The sequence below is a fragment of the Falco cherrug genome, chromosome 5, assembly GCF_023634085.1.
Source record: "Falco cherrug isolate bFalChe1 chromosome 5, bFalChe1.pri, whole genome shotgun sequence".
NCBI classification, from domain to species: domain Eukaryota; kingdom Metazoa; phylum Chordata; class Aves; order Falconiformes; family Falconidae; genus Falco; species Falco cherrug.
In genome coordinates this window covers 10,525,868-10,543,491 of record NC_073701.1, presented here as the reverse complement: position 1 = coordinate 10,543,491, position 17,624 = coordinate 10,525,868, and the positions used below count along the sequence as shown (strand labels likewise).

Here is a 17,624-nt window from a genome sequence, read left to right as displayed (position 1 = left end):
ATTTCATGGTAAGGGTTGAAGTAGGAACATCTGGAGGATTTGATTCTTTAGGTCTTGCTATTGGAAGATCATGTAAATCAAGGCAATAGGTGCAGAAGGAGATTGCTGGAACTGTGTGATAACTGAGCTGTCTCCATCGGCAGGTTCAAAGACTACAGAGAACCACCTTGGTCCCCAAATCAGTATGAGTTTTCTAAGCAGTACTGGGCAGTCTTATCCGCTCGCTTGGCTTTTGTTATTCTGTTTCAGGTAAGCCTGTTGAGTTGCTGCAATTTCAGTCATAGAGTTATCATAACAAATGGATGAAAAAGCATGTGCCAAAGAAGCCCATGTCCAATAGAGCTTTTCTGTTTGCAAATACCCAGCCTGATGTGCTCGCACCGAGCCTGCTGAGGTGTCAGGGGGCTGCGGCACAGGTTCTCCCTTCGGAGCACTGCGGCATGGCTCCTCAGGAGACCTTTCCTCCCCCTTCATGGAAGGGAAGCCCCACAGCTTGCATTAGGCCCTGGCACTAGCAGTGATCCCCAAAACACCCTGGGCTCTCAAATGGTTCAGTTAAGTGGATTTTATCAGCTTTTATACTCTCAGGGGCACCACTTGTAAAAAGCACATAAATGCTGCGTAGGCTTGTTAAATGCTGTTCTATACCCAAAGAAAGAAATAAACAGAAGTAATAAATCCTCCAAGGTCTTTCGCTACTTTATACAAATACATGGAATAAATTCTCCCCAGTGTGAAGATTTCATTGGCAAGGAATTTGCTACCACGGCTTAGCCTTCCGAATGGCAGAAGCCGCCTCCATGATCTGGGATCCCTCTAAAGTCAAACTGGTCCCATCCCTCATACTGAAATCTGCCTGTTTCTTCTCCTCACCTGCCGAATGTTTCTAAGTGTGACTGAGAGTCTTGCCTGGTTTATATTGCCCTCTTCTGCTTCTTTGGTCTGACTTTAGTAATTTTCCACCACTGGTGCAAAACATTTGAAACCAACGGGTCATGCTGGGCTTCAAATAGCCTGCCTGTTCTGCCAGAGTACATTCCTTGCTTAATTAGCTCCATTGTCTCGGATGAGGACGGAGGGTTCATGCTAGTAGCCTTGTCAGCAAATGTTGCCACACATTTTGAGGCGTTACACAACACAGCAGTTTTCAAAGCATTATCATGTTAATATAAACCCCAAAGCATAATTTACCTATACACTTCACAAACAAGCAAAACTTTTTGCCCAGTCTGCTTCCTGCCTCTGTGTTATGAGCATCACCTGTAATGACCCTGACACCTGAGGTTCAGGAATGTGGCTTGCATGCTGCGGTAGTGTAAAAAAAATCCTGCTTGTCAACAGACAGAAGGATTTTAGGACAGAATGACCATGACAGTTGTCTGCTGTCTGCTCAGGCCACACTGGAAACACATGGATGTGATTGTATTGGAGGATGCTTCCACTGATGTTGCCCTTATAGTAGTTGATTCTGAACTCAGTCTCACTGAATTTGATGTTGAGAACTGAGCACCTTTGGACACCTGTAAAGAATAAGGTTGGTTTAGCTACTTAGACTGTGAATCATTTGATGAATCCAAGTCCTTTCCAATTTCAAAGTTTGCAAATGAAGCATGTGTTTAACTGAGCCTTTCCACCACAGGGGAGCTGTGCACAAGCGTGAGCTGTTTTTTCAGCTAAGGCCTTACTCAAATGCTTAATAACACACAACATCAGTGAAATATGTTTGATACCTGACTCACAGCTTCAGTAAAAGTTTGGGTTTGCTCTAGTGTGAGTGGTTTTGATTTTTCATATTTGCTTGACATCTGTTGCTGTGTTTGCAGAACTTGGTGATGTTCCTCAGTGTTCTGGTTGACTGGATGATTCCTGACATCCCCAAGGACATCAGTGAACAGATCAAAAAGGAGAAGAGCCTGCTTGTTGACTTCTTCCTGAAGGAAGAGCATGAAAAACTGAAGCTGATTGAAAACTTTATCACACGCGACAAGCAGGAACACAAAAGTGGAACCAAAGGCGAAAGGTTCCGGGCTGCCAGCTTCTGCCAGTTTAACCGAAGTCAGAAAGGCAGCTTTGCCTCCTTTAGCTCGCAGCACACAGAAGTGTGACTCCTTAGAGAAGGGTAACATACCATGCTTACCTCTGCTGCTTACCGTGTGATGTGATTCTGAACCTGGAGCAAGGAAGGGAGAGACAGTCAAGGGAGAGACAAGGAGCAAAAAGGAGGCTGATTCTGCTCTCTTAGAAACTCCCTATGCAAGGGTCTCCCTTACATTTTATATGTTATCTCGGCTGCAGCTTTTTCAGACTTTATCAGTGCAAGATAAGGGCTGTATTGTGGCTGTAGCTAGTCCTTGTGGTGTTGCATGTGAGTTGGGTAGGCATGCAGGCATTCTCCTTGCTCATGGAGTCCCTGCAGGACCACAACTGTCCCTCTCCCTGCAGACACCTCATGGGGCACAGGGAACAGAAGGGACACTCCTGCTCTAGTATCTATCTTTTGGCAGACCTGACCGACCATGGCAAACTGCACACAATGCACAGCCTCATGTCTTGTAGCCGCCAGTCGATGGTTTATAAACTTGCAGAGTCTTCAGGAGTCATTGTGCCTTCCTAATGTACACTGCCACTTGGTGCTGTCTCTGTAGAGCAGGCAGGGCTGTTGTTAAGGGCACAGAGCTGTGGAAACAGAAGGTATGAGAATCACTGAGCACTTTCACCTACAAATATATTGTTTTGCTTAGCAGGAGCTTGAACGTATGTGCTAATGAGCAGAGAGGCCACAGCATATGCATCAGAATGAAGTAAAGCTGTTAGAATCATAGTAATAGAATAGTTTAGGCTGGAAAAGACCTTTAAGATCATGGAGCCCAACTGTTAACCCAGCACTGCCAAGTCGGCCACTGACCCAACAAAGCTCGTTGTTAGTCATTGTCCTGAACGAAGAAAACCCTGCATGTTTATCCTCCTCTCACTTAGACTGGGAATTCAGCCAGTATCCAGAGGAATCATGCCACTAAATTAGCACCAGTGTGGAGCTGATGAGTAAGAACGGAATTGAGCCCTGTAAATCATGTGGCATTTTCATGTACATTGCACGTAAAGTAACAAAAGTCGCTGCTGTTGTGCATTTACTGTAAAGTAAAATATTATGCAGAACTGTGTTTCATTGGAAGATAAACGTATTCACTAACCAAGCTTTCATCTACAAGCATTTAATGAATAACTTTATTCTGTTATGAATGAAAATAAAACTTTCGTAAAAAAATCTGTTTCTTTTACTGTAAATTCTGTCTCTAACCTGGCTTAATATTCAGTCTTGATAAAAGATTTTCTTCTCATTATCTTCTCAACAATGCTTTCAAAACCATCAAAAACACAAACCAAAAGAAGTGCTGCAGTTGCAGGCATTGTATACAAGATGATTGCTTTTAAACATCATAACAGTATTTTATATATTTCTGAAGCCTAAGAATTTCATTGTTCTCAGATGGAAAAATGTTTTTCCATGAGAACTTTTGGTAATCTAATGAGAGATGTGAAAATAATAATTTTATTTTTTTTTAATTTAATGCCTAGACTAAAGAAAATGAAAATGAGAAAACTGTTTAAAGATGGGCTGCAATTGAAAATTTCATTTTGGAGATTAATTTTTAATATTTCATTTAGGGTTATTTATCCCTTCTACACAGTAGATAAAATTTTAAATGATACCATCAACTTGAATAAAATTGTAAATGTTTAACTTCGTTGAAAAAAGTCTGACCTCTCCAAATGTTTTCTTTTTTTTTTGCCTGTCAAAACTCATTTGCTGAATTTTAAATTAATTCAGAGAGAGTTCTTCCCCCTTCTGAAACTGTTGTTTGGGGTTTTTTTTAATTAATAACAGTTTGCTAGGGATATTGCCCAGATCTCAGTTTGGCTATATACACTCAAGCCTACAAATACAGCTTGTAAATAGACAGAAATGTAGTATTACAATGCTTCTCCCCTTTTTATATATACAATATCTAAACCAAGCTATTTAAAAAGCTCCTGGCAAAATGTACTGTTTATAAATTTTTGACTGCGTATATATTTGGTGTTTCTAGTTCATTGAGGTAGATAGGAAAATTATAGGAAAATAGTCTTATTAAATACAATTTAAACTTTTTATTAGTACAAATACCTCACAGTCACCTGTGGTTGTGTGACCTAAATCATTGTCAGATCTGAAAGTCTTGTTGTTGCATCTTGGGGAGGCTCAGATGATGAATTTGTATTACCAAAACATAGCTATTACAGTTCAGGTAGGTTCCTTCTGCAGTCACCAGAGAGAGAAAGGCACCGCCAGGTAGCTACTCATCCCATCTCCACACTGCTTTCTGAGATGCCCAGATGAGTCTCCTCAGAGGATGCCCCGAGCCGGAGCCCCAGTGTCTGCCTTTTAGCTTGAGCACTTGGGCTTTAGGTTCCAAAAGACCAGCACCTAACCTCCTGAGTCAGAGTGATTAATGTATTTCCATCACTGAAAGAATTAGCAACGGCTAGATTCCCGACTGATCATGCTTGGTTTATTTTGTTTAAATTTTGCTAGGTGCTTGAGTGAATATATTTTTTTAAGAATTTTGCTTCCTTGCTGGAAATCTGTGACAGGGCTGAGACATAAACCTTGGTTTCCCTCCTCTAAGATTAACATATAAATGAGGGCACCGTATCTCCTCCAAACGAAATTGTCTCATTTTACTTTCAAAAGACCGACAAACCCCTTTGGGGATTCCACTGCCTAACATAATAAGGCAGTCAATATGAATGACATCAATTCCTTCATTTAGACTGGATTCTGGTGGTGGATTTGGGGGTTTGAAACTCTCTATGTTTGTTGTTTACAACTCTAGTTGATTCAAATACAATATATTTTCTTCACTCCAAAATGCCTCTGATGGGGAGAAATACTGTGCTTCCAAAGAGTAGAAATATCAGTCTTGTCAGACCTTTAGATTATCATAACGCTTCCTTTCTTTTTCCAAGTATGTGGGAGTGCATGCAGAAATGGGTTTAGAAAGAGGTTTACAGGTTGCATGGCACCCTCTTTTCCAGTGGCTTGTTTGATGAAGGATATTCAGAGTTAAGGCTCTTCTTAAAATAGAACAATTTTTCTACACCCTCCCTTTAGCCAGGAAATATAATCCTGTATTTTTAAAAACTGTGAGTCACTCAAAAACAGTCAGAAAAATGTTATCCCAAAGTTGAACGCATTAGGCTGTTGTTACACAGAATTTCCATAACAAGCAACTGAAATGCTTGCTGTGGTCCAAAAATGATAATGTGTTTCTAGATTTCCTAGCGAAAGGAACTAGAGAAGCTGGCAGACGTACACTGATGCTCTGAAAGTTCTCCTGAGGTTTATATATTTCACCCAAACAAGGCTGGGAAAGCGGCATAGATGCAATCACGGCTGACGTCCAGATGGGATCTACCATGATACCACAGACAGGACAGACAGCTTAATTATCTTTATCTGCGATATGGTTTCTATTTTTCTCTTAAACTTGAGGGTTTCATTCACTGAGAATTCCTGCACGTTTGGTACTTGATTCAGGTGTAGTCCCTGAGGATTGCATCCTTTGTTACATTTCTATGGCAACCTCTGGATTCTCCTGACACTGCTTCCCATCAGCTCCTGTAACTGTAGATCACTGATCAGCATTCATTCATTCCCAGTTTCTAACTTATCTCTTTTGGACAAAGCAAAACTTTATCTGATCCCTTTTTATCAGCATGATACTTGTAAGTCTACCCTTACCATAACTTGTGTCTTAGATGCAGAGAATGACTGTTTCAGGAGACGTGCATGGAAAGCTCTCTCTAGGGAAGAAGAGAACAGGGATGCAAGTAGAAACACAGAGGTAATAAAACCCGCGAGCTATTGTCACTCCTTGCTTTAGCAATGAAAATGAGCTAAAATCTCGGCAAAAGAAAGGAATAAAGTAAACAGAGAAGAAATGGCATAGGTGTTTCTGCACATTTAGTTCAGAATTTCATAGTCCTTTGGACTGTTCCAACTATAAAGTGAAAAGCCCAATTAAAAGAAACAAGCAGACAAATGAAAACCCACATGCCTTTGTGTGTGAGTAGTTAATACTACACTGAGTACCACATCTAGTCACAAACGACCACTCCAGGCCTCATGTGGAGTTGCATTAATAGGAAGGTACATAATTGCACATCTAATCAGAACGGTGGGAATAGGAGGTAACAAAAGGGAGGAGAGAGGCTTGCTTAAAGCCTTAACACAGATATAATTGGGTGTGACCTTGTAATTATCAGGCAATGTAAGGTGTGTCCACCACTCTGTGGCTAGCTGAAGTTCACGGTGACTGAGTTTGCTGCTGCATTTATCACAGCTTATCTTTTGGGCTCTGGTGCAGGGGAGTTTCAAACAGCTTTCAGAAGTTTTTCAGGAGAAACAACTGACACACATTGAAGTCACTGCTCCTGAGTCACATTGTGCCTAAATGCCATCAGTTACAGAATCCATCCAGTCCACACAGCCAGATGAACCCTCTCACGGTGGTTATCTCTAGTTTTAAAGAGCACTTTCAGGAACTGAGTAAAGTTGCAAGAATGCTACCCTTTCCTGTCATGTCTTCTTCGTGCAGACTTGCCCATTTTTTAAATCATCAGCACTATATGCCTTTTTTCGTGATGGGTGTCGTTGGCTTTTCAGTCCTCAGCATTCTCAGTATGTAGAAAATACTGCTATCTAGACCTCTTCTGCAATTTGACCTTTCATGACACTCAAAGCTAATGAAATGTAGTCCAGGAAGAAAAGGGTAGCCTATGTGGAAGTATGTCTGTTAAATTATTGCTTGGAAATACCCAACTCAACACACACAATATTTACCACTGTTAGCAATAAACTCTTCTGACTACAATAATATAACATCTGTTGCTGTTATGCAGTCTCACCCTTTAATTAGGCACAGATGGTCTTCCTATTCCCCGTCTGGTCTCATTCTTTTGCTTTTGAGAAGAAAATATAAAGCAGTTTTGTTTGTGACCTATTCTTGTAGGTGAATTCCTCTACACGATATACTGGTTAAAATATCTCATGTGTCCAGTAGCACAAGATTTTCAGGTATACCAAGAGAGAATGCCTTTATTGCACTTGGAGGTACAGAGAGAGGAGGAGGATGTACACTTGAACTCCCAGCTCTTACCTGGTAAGGACATTGGTACATGCTTCACCTGAAAGGCCCACAGACAATAGAGGCTGAAGGATATTTTTAGCAAGAAAATTATTCTAGATTCTCTATGACCTATGTGCAACTTTTTCAAGGAAGGTTCTGCCTTAGTTATTTTTATAAATGTGTTTCAGCCCTTCATAATTCCCTCAGTACTACCAAAAATCTAAATATTCCTTACAGTTCCCATCTTTTACCCATCATCTGCAAATGTGCTCAATTATTAATTGATTATTAAATTATTAATCACTGTATTAACAGGCTGCCTTACCACCTTTTTCACATCACCAATGGAATTGTTAAAATCAATCAAATTCTGTAACAGCTCCTAAGACAGGATAATACATTTTATTCATGCATAATGATTTAATGAAATATTTTTATTTATATGTATTTTCAGTCTGCTTGTCAGCACAGTTCTGCAGCTTTACTTTTCCTGATTCTTAAGACAGCCACTAACAATGACTCCCACTCACATGTACAGCGCTTTCTAAGCTATTCCCACTGATGTCCTAGTTCTACAGATACAGTTTTAATGAGCAAAATTATTACTACCACAGGATTATATTATGTCTGTCTCTAATGTGGCCACCTGAGATGAGATCCCCAGAGTCAAACCCCACTGGAATCAGGGCAAGTCTTTCTTTTGGTTTCAGCATCCCCTTGATCAGAGAGTGTTTCTTCTATGCCGCTCTGCGTACAGCTTTCAACCAGTTGGGTAGTGAAATGTGATGGCAGTGAAAAAGGTGCATCCACAGCAAACTCTTCCATTGCTGTGGTCTTCAGTGAGTCCCACTATGTCAATGCTATGGACAATGTGGGCAGTCACCAGTTTGGGATTTGACCCTGCATTTTCCTGAGATCATTTCACTGTTCAAAACTGACTAGCAATTTTGTTTGCATTCATACTGATGTCTTGTTAGGGCTGGCTTTAGTAAACTTGATTTTCAGAATGATTATCACTCTGTGCTTCCATGTGGCATGGATTTAAGGCAGACACAACTGTGACTCGCTTTCGAAAACTGTGATCCTTGAATTCAAATATATAAGGAACATTGATCCATAACCTAGTTAAATCTATGTAGTTTATGCAAGATACACAACTTCTGGTGGCAGGGTGTCTGTTATCTCATGCGGTAGTGTTTCATTTCAGTAAGTTAGTTCAAGGAGAGAATAAACAGGGAAGCAATGTCATCCATCAACTTGGAAAGGCTATTGCAGCCCTCTAGCTGAACCATGCATTTTGGGAAGGACTGTTCTGGGAATGAAAGTCATGCCTTTAAAACTAGAAAGAAGCTAGTGAAGGAGGCGGAACTGGGAGAGTAGGAAAATAGCTGCATGAAGCTGTGAGAATAACACTGTTCTTGTTTGAATAAAAGTCCCTGCATATTTTTTGTTTGTAGACACGTGCGCTTCAGAATTTACCAATATCATATTCCAGTCCATAACCTCATCCTTTTGTGGAGCTCCAACTGCCACAATAGGATCAGAGGAGAAGACTCACTAGTGCTAGTGTTTCTGAATTTTACTGCATAAAATGTCTTGGTCCATTCAGTGTAAATTGCTATTCTTTCATTGACTACTAATGCTAATGCTAGGTGAGCCTGGACAAAAATACTGCTATTTCACAAGTTTTAATAGTTTCACTTGACATTTCTAGACAGGGGAACAAACTATTCTCTGCTTAAAGGGAAATTACAAGAAGAAATTGCAATACTACCTGAATCTGACCCACAGGATAAAGTCTGTTTCTTGAGTGAGTCCTGACTACTTTGCTGATTTTTATGCAAAAAGAGCAGAAATTCCAGAAAAAAAAAAACCTGTGGAGTTTTAACTGCACAAATACAGAGAACTTCTAGCATTTTGTACCCAGCATTTAATCAGAAAGTTAGTCCTGTCCTAATGATCCAATTCTTAACAGGATTATTTTCTGATTTTTTTTTCCAGCAGCCACTTCTTTAAATAAGGGACAAACAAACATGACAATAAATTTATCCTGAGTCTTACAGGTGCAATATAAACTTTCCTCTAGAATCTAGTGGTTTAGCTTCTTTTACATCTGTTCTGAAGCTTTTTTTCAAAAATTACTATTTTAAAAAAGACACTTACATGTGCCTAGTACAATTCAAATCTCAGCTATTTCCACAAATATCCTTCGGTTGATGCTGGGATGGGAATTTCACTTCGTCTTGTTGTTTCCCTACATCTAATCTTTTGAGAAACGATAACATATTTTCATAAGAGTTTGTAAACACTGAAGGTCAGTTAGAACATGAACCTATAACATTTTGAACTAGAAGAGTGTTCTTGCTGTCAGGGTTCTGATTAAGAGCCTGAAAGAGGGAGAAATTTAGTTTATAAAATGTGCACATTGTTATAAAACCAAAGTAAATTAACTGTATAGATTGGATTAAGGTTTTGGTTTTGTTTGTGGATATTTTTTTTTTGTCAAGGATAAATAAATATACTCATCATATGATTTGTTCATATAAATGCCATGTAGAACCGGTTCCAGTAGATGGAGCAAGAAAGCAGAAGGAAAACAATCCCACATACCTAGGGTACTCAGAGGAGGTGGACATGTTCATGAGGCAGGACATGAAATGCACACACGTTCATAAAACATGCCTCAAACCATCAGAGGGGAAAACACTCTGAAAGCCTCTCCATGGATTCAAGTTCAGTCAGAGATACTTTTCACATAACTGACACTGACAGAAGTTTTTCCTTGGAATTGGCTTAGTAGATGAAGAATAAGAACTACTTGGGATTTTCTCCAAAGCCAAGAAAATAGATTAATTATAACTGGCTTGTTATTCTCTTGGATTTAGTGGAGATTAGGACAGCTTAATCCTTCAACAAAAGCTAATGCTGTGAAGAAGTATTACATGAGACGAGATTTACGTATCCCATATGATCTTCTTCCTCTTATTTTCCACAGCCTCTCTCTTCTGACTCTGTGTGTGCTGTACGTTACCGTGTTTACAAAGGTGTCGTGCATCGCGGCAGCCATCACGTGCGGAGGAAAGGCGGCTGGAAGCCCTGTGCAGGCACAAGGCAGTGGAGCCGGAGCTTCTGGGAGACGCTGCGGCACCTCAGGAGTCAAAATAAGGCCAAGCTCCTCATTTGGGGTTAAATGATTGTTCTTTCTTTTTCCTTTCCCTTCCCCCCAAGTCAACATCTTCTAGGAAAAAAAACGAAACAACACTTGTTTTAGTGAAATTAATGAGAAGAGCTCTCACTTGAATCAGTGATTTTTTTTTTTTTTATTTTTTTAAACCAGACCTATTTATCACAGAAGCCTCCGGCAGCTGACCAGCAACATCCGCGAGGCCTGTGTCCTATCACCAGCCCAGGAAGTCTGTGACACCCAGCTTAAGGGAAAGGGGAATATCTGCAAGCGTGGCTTCTTCCCCTGCTGACAGTGAGGAGGATGGTGTCCTTCCTCTTGTAGGCGCAGGGGAACTCAGCCACTCTTCCTCTTTATTCTCCCCTAACTCTGAAAACAACTGAAATTCAGTCATACGTGATAATCTCCAAGCCCTATGTCATCATCCCCGCTGGCAAGTATTTTCCACGCAACTTCCACAGAAATCTTTTGAGAACAATGTTCAGCTTGACCTCACTTTCCAGCTTCATCTTTCTGCAGTTTCCTGAGTTTCTTTGCTAAACTTGAGTTGAACAAGCTATTCTGGAACTACATTAAAAATTGTGGTTCATTCTCTTAAAAAATCATCTAGGAAAAAAAAACCCAACCAATCAAACCCGAGAAAAAAATGGCAAAGATGCTAAACTCCTTTAAAACTGCCCCTTTTTTAAAAGACATTTTTGACAGAGACTTTTTGTCTGCCCATGCTTGTTAGATGGGAGGACCTGAAGGGGAAGAGACGCTGGCACTGGTCCTTGGTTGCAAGGCTGCCTCGAAGCCGCGGCTGGCCAGGTTGCGACTGGCCGTTCAGGTGGAGCACACGAGTAGTGGAAACGTGGCTCCTGTGCTGGGGCTTCTATCCCAGGGCCAGCAGTAAAACTGCACGGCTGTCAGGGGTGCTGTTGGGAGCCTTTGGTCATCTCTTTTCAGTGACATGTTTCTAGGGTGGCCTCAGCTTCAAGGTACTCGGCTGTGATTTGTGACCGTATGGATACATTGATGTACGTCCATGTGAAGCCAGGCCTGCTCAGCTCCAGCATAGGAGGATCTGTGCCTGTAATGTGTTATAGGCAGCAGTGGTTCTTTCTGCTGCAGGTAACCCCAGCAGGTTTTTATGGTTTCCTATTTTCTCTTCTTTTTGATAAAAAGAAAAAAGTCAGCTTTTGTAGTGATTTCTTCCCCTCAGTCAGGTTCAAAACCCTGGGAAAAGGCAACGTCTCCCTTGTCTCCCACAAAACCACCCAGGTGTACCCTCGAGGTCTGATGTGGTCCTCCAGCATGTATCCACCACGAGCACAGAGAAAGCCAAGAAGTCTGTTCTCCCCTTCGGCTGCAGCTGGAGCAAGATGTATGAGAAAGTCAATGGAAAACTGTAGGGATGTTCCCATATACCATCCCACACTCCAGGTACATACGGAGATATGCACACATATGCATTCATACATCACAGGGACAACACGAGTGTGGACACCTGATACAAGGGAGTAAACAAAGCTCTGCTCTCAACTCTCTCCCTCCTTCTTTCCCTTCGGTAACAGTAGAAGACATCCTGGTGACAAGAAGTGGTGTGTCAGGGAAGGAAGAGTGTCAGGGAGCCCGGAGGCCATGCTCACACAGCGTTTTAGATATGCTGGCTGCCACTGTAAAGACCAACTGCATGGAGACCTTCCCAAACTGTACAGGACCATACCGACTGTCCGGGACTGGGAGAGCAAAACAGTGAGCAAAAGATTTGAGTCAAGAACAGAGAGATGTCTGACACAACTAATTAGTCTATATTTTTAGAGGCGTCTACATTTGAACATCAACCTTTTCCATTCCAAGTTGTTGCATAATTACTCATGTCAGTCATCTGGGCATCACTGCCTTGCAGAGCATATTTTAGCAAAGCATCGATGGCACATCTCAAAGAAGCACAAGGGGAAAGTTACTGAACAAGAATACTGCTCTGAATGCCTGTAAATTTTGATTTGGAAAAAAAAAAAAGTGGTTTGCATGTAGATGCTTGGAGATAGGAAAGGGTGGAATTTGTTAAATAAATTTGTTAAATAATTCCTTTTGAATTAGTCATCAGGTCTAATTAAGAGATACCAAAGGGACAAGGAATCAGAAGAGTAAGTCTAAAGGAATATCTAGCTAAAACATAAGATAAAAGTAGTATCTGCGAATATAAAAATAAACAGCATGTGTGAATGTTTTTGTTGGGATGAGCCAAGGGAAATATTTTCCTGGGGTTTGGTCCATACAACATGTAACAGATGAAACCAATCTGGTTGCTCGTTTGAATGAATTACACAATTAGTGGAGAAAAGGAGATACAGTTGATGCTAATGCAAAGTCTGAATGTCATTTGAGTAGTAATACCTTGTAAATCCTGATGTTTGGGCCCTGCTTTGTCTTACAGTTACCTTTTTATCACACACCATAGTTATCACATGCATTTGAATCTTTCCATGTTCGTTTTACATTTCCCGCTCCTGTCCTCTTTTTAATGTTTCTCTCAGGATTTGAAGTAAACAGATAATAGAAAGAGGTAAAGCCTTTGCACTGGTAGTATAAACTCTTCCGCATCTGCCAATTGATCTGGGAACTTTACTTACAGTCATAAGTGGTACTATTGAAATCAAATGCAAGGAGACTGTGTGTCTGGCTGCTGGAATATGACAGGTAGCTCACTTTCCTTCTTTTATTTTTTTTTTTTAAAATATCTCTACTTTGACCACATGTCCATCCTGTAGAATTATGGCAGAGCTAAATTCCCAGATGTAAGTGTACTGCCTCCATCATATGTTACTACTGATGTTCAGCAATGGTTATCCAAGCTTTCATCTCTTCATCTTTAAAACACTGCCATCTGTTGTTTCCAGACGGTTCAGTCTTCTGTTTATCCAAAACTTTGTTCCAGGCCATATGGAAAAAATATCTATTTTCAATTAACCATCATATTTTCTTAAAATATACCAGAGTGATGAGAAAAAATAGGCATCCCTTATGCATACATGTTTGTGAAGAGGATGATGATTTATTATAAACTGTAGTTTTAAGATTTTGACCATGTGGTCATTCAGTGCACTCATATACCACAAAAGCTGGACAATTTTGTATTAATACAAACATGCTTAAAGCATTTGTATGTTGTTATCATATATAGATTTCACTGGTACTAGCATGTTGATCTAGTCATTTCCACTGGAAACTTTTCTAGTTAGGCCATTTTCAGCATTTTTCTTCTGTGGTCAAGAAATTTCTCATGTCTTGCTACAGGCTGCATGTGACTTCTTATTGCAAATTTGAATCTGATTCCATAAGCTACTTATTAAGCCATGCAAACCCATTACATTAGGTCTGTAATGTTATGAATATGTTAAAATATTGTAAGAATGGGATGTCACACTGCTTACGCCTACATGAGCAAGCAGTACAGACCATGGAAGCAGATTACTAAAGAGAAACAGTGAGTGCTGTAGTCCAGATGTCCATCTTACACACATTTGAGAGGTGGGCTCCTACAGACTATTTCCAGCCAGGTTCTCTGGACTGATTCTATTAATGTCTGGAGCCCTTCAGGTATAGTTCTGGATGCCTCTTCTAGGTTAGTTTCCTCCAAAAGTAATCCTGTTTGTGTGTTGTGAGACCATACTGCAGTGTGAACCAAAGGGCAGCAAGCAAGGACAATGAGGACAGGAGCTTCTACACAGAACTGAAATGAAAGGGGTGAAATAAATCAGTAGATGCATTCATCTAGGAGTCCATTTCAATGAGATCAATTCCACCTTTTCTTTCCTGGATCTGAATTTCTGATATAAATAATTTTCAGTGCTAGAAGTGAAGGAGATACCGTGCTTGGGCAGAAATAGATTTCTTCAGAACTAAAAAAAAAAAAAAAATACAAAAGGATGCTATTCTTAGAAATGGACTATGTGTGTCATTCTCCAGTTCAAAGGAATATTTAAAATGAGAAGTTGAGTTTCCATTCAAAGCCATCCTCTTTGATGCAGGATAAAGCCCTGCCCTTCCATCCTTCAAACAACTGCAAGATTTTCTCCTCCTGAGTTACAGTCTTGTCCTCCCAGCCGCCCACAAGCACCAGCCTCCCCCAGATACGTGCAGATTATGGCTGTGTAAAGTGACCCAGGTTGAAACTAAACGGAGGAAAACAGGTGCCAGGTGGCTAGAATATGTGACAGTCGCTGGTAAGACCAGAACAGAGCTAAGGTGATAAAGATATGTACAAAATGGGAAACATATGCGTCAGGATTCAGGAAAAACACCCAGACAGAGCACGCTTGATTGTCCATTTGTATAAAAGAATACAGGCTTTGGCTTCTGGTTTAGTAATGTCCTTCATGGCAGTAGGAAGGAAAGTCACCTCTGTGGATTTTGAGATGAAGTATTATAAGGGCTAAAGGCAGAATGGTACAGAACTGCCTGGAACTTTTGAGCTGCTCTTCAACTCTAAACAGCTATTAGAGCAGGCAGACAGCAGGGAGAAAAAGAAAAGGCAGTGGTACAGATGTGGGAAACCCTGCAGCCAAGATCAAAATCTAACTGGATGCTAAGTGTACAGATAATATTAATATGTGTTATATTTAATTAATCAGAAAATTAACAAGCAGTAGCTGAACACTGATTCCTTTCTGGTAGCTAATTACATGCTGCTTCTTAGTTTGAAAGAGTACCAGATATATTCTCATCACCTGTGGTACTTCACCAATTTTCATCCACTTGAGAGAGCTTAACTGAATATCCACTGCAGTTCTAGAAAGAAAAATTTTGTGAGTGCTATGTAAAATGTGCTACCTTAGATGTAAGGCATGGGGAACTTAGTATCTTCCTCTGTCCATTTATATATATATATATATAAATAGTCAAAAAAATCCCCTATCAGGTAGACATTTAGAATGGTCTTAGGGTTTGGGTTTTCCAGAATGTTTAACCTCTCTACACACTTCTATAACGCTCATCACTGTAGAATATCATGCCTTCTATCAGCTCACTTTACCTCTCATGAGCTCATTCAGCCTCCTCCAAAACTACTTGTTTTAGAAGCCTTCAGTGTTTATATCTTAGTACCAGGGAAGCTGAGATCCCCGAGTGATATTTCACATATCCATTGCTGGGACAATTTTCCACTTCTTCTCTGGCAGCAGTGATCTTAGCCTAGCAGTATGTTGTGCTCACAAGCAAATAAATTCCTTGTTGTGAATTTACTACCAAGAAGCAATGGGGATTAATAATAATACAATAGGTTTTTTCCCCACAGGAAATTGTACGTACAAGTATATGGTGCAGTGGTGGGCAAAGGTACCCAAGCCAGCTCTGAATGGAAACACTTAGATATTAGGATCAACAGACCATGTCTGCATGGTGCTGACATTGTGTTTATTAAAGAACAGTGGTGCAAATCAGAGAGCTTGCTGGGGCTTGCTAGAGGGAAAAAGGCTGAGGCAGGGGCCCAAACTCTTAGGGAAACAGCAGGCTAATGTTAGCCACATTTTGCACTGGCAGCACAAGCAGTGTGCTTCTTTCATGTAATAACAATATATTTTCCCTAGCTACAGAGACTAGCAAGAAGCCAGAGCATAACATGATGTCTATGATCTTTCTTCGCTGTTTTTCCTGTCCTTCGGTAATTTGAAAAATGGTATATTGTGGTTGGGCTGCCCTGTGACTTTTCAATGGACTTTTCTTCTGGAGGCGAGAATTATTCTCCAAAATTATTATATAGACCTTTCAAAATAATTATACAGCCCCAAACTGATTATTGTCCATTGATGAGTCTAATAAACGTATTTTCTCCATGTTGTTGATATGACAGAGACCATGCTTCACCTAATACCCTTCCAAGTCCCTCACCCTTCTCCCTGAAGACTTTCCTGCTTCTCCTGAGTATGACTGCAAATGTCCTTGATAACCCAGTTGCCTCTAGAGTAGTGGTAGACGTTTTGGTCTTCACAGGTAGGAAAGCTGAAAACACAGCAGTCACCCACTTCCAGGGCACACACCCACACTCAGAAAAGCCTTGTGAAAGGGATTCAATGGGCTGCTAAGTGAGCCTACAGCCAGGCAGGGCTGGCATCAGGCAACACTTTTGATTTTGAAAATGTGTTGCCTGGAGGCCAGGAAACACAGTGAGGTTTATGTTACCTTCAGTTCTTTGGAGATTTAATGCATTTACTATTTGCCAGTCTCTTGGTACAGAGAGTTCATGAACACATGTGTAGGACTGCTGAAAGAGCTGCATTGCCCCTGGGTCCTGTTCCTATTCAAACATATAAATTATTAATTTTCCCTTTGTCCTTTTATTTTCCTTCATGTACTTTCATGACTCACTTTGTGACTATCACCAATCTTTTCTACCTTTACCCATCCCTCTTGATGGTTGACTCATTAGATTTCCATTGTCTATCTGACACAAATAAATAAAACATCTTTTCTAAAGGAGCCTTTTTCCAGGGCTCTTGTTTTGCCTAGTGGCTTACGACTGAGACATTGGCATGGGAAGCACAGGTTCACACCTAACTTATGAGAGGTGAGGAAAGCTGCTGCATGATCAATACACTTGCCACCCTACAACCAAGGTCTTCTGCCTGGAGGTGTTCTGGGCTATTGGAAGCATCCTCATGAGGCTTCTGATTTGTCACAAGTTGGGTGGGAGACTTGTGCCTTTCCATAAAGACAGCTGGGAGTGAGCTGGGCTATGCTTGGATAAGGCAACTGAATCAAGTCGGTGGTCTCTCCTTTTCACCCATTTTTTTATCTGCACAGTGGTGTAAATTCTGCAGCCTGAGTCAGCTGAGGGCTTCTTTACAGTGTTGCCCAAAGCTGGATTTTACTGCATTACAGGTGAGCAGTTACAGAATGGCTGCTTCTGCCATAAGATGAGAGGGAAAAGAGGAAGATGAGGGAGCTAGGAAGGAGAAAAGCCCCTTGAAACTGTTTTTTCCAGACCTGATGCCACAGGGGATGTGAAACATATGGGGTTGGTGAGTACCTATTCTCTGCGGGGCTGCTTCTCCCACAGCAAATACGGCTTCACAGCAGAGATGGAAGGAGGTATTTAAATGATTGCCCAAGTACATCTCCTCAGGTAACTGCCCCCCCCAGAAGGAGAGTGGGTATTTGAGAAGCCTATGGGATTTCAGTCAATGTAGTTCAGCGTGGGTGTGAGCCAGGCGGTGCACAGGCAGGGGTGATCGAAAACCTGTGACATGGGATAAAGCAAGCTGAGGGAAAGAATAAGGGGGAAGAAA

The 17,624-nt window shown here is 40.9% G+C and overlaps 1 protein-coding gene across 2 annotated transcripts in view; it reads left to right on the top strand.

Moving 5' to 3' along the window:
* Positions 1–3,512, top strand: part of ANO2 (anoctamin 2) — a 192,098-nt gene extending 188,586 nt beyond the window's left edge. The window contains exons 24-25 of one of the 2 annotated variants that reach the window (XM_027815075.2): positions 144–249; positions 1,824–3,512. In XM_027815075.2, coding sequence (XP_027670876.2) covers positions 144–249; positions 1,824–2,105 — 388 coding nt within the window. In that variant the 3' untranslated portion in view covers positions 2,106–3,512. The remainder of the gene's footprint in view (positions 1–143; positions 250–1,823) is intronic. The other variant, XM_027815076.2, reaches the window with a different exon arrangement.
* The last annotated feature ends 14,112 nt before the right edge of the window (positions 3,513–17,624 follow it).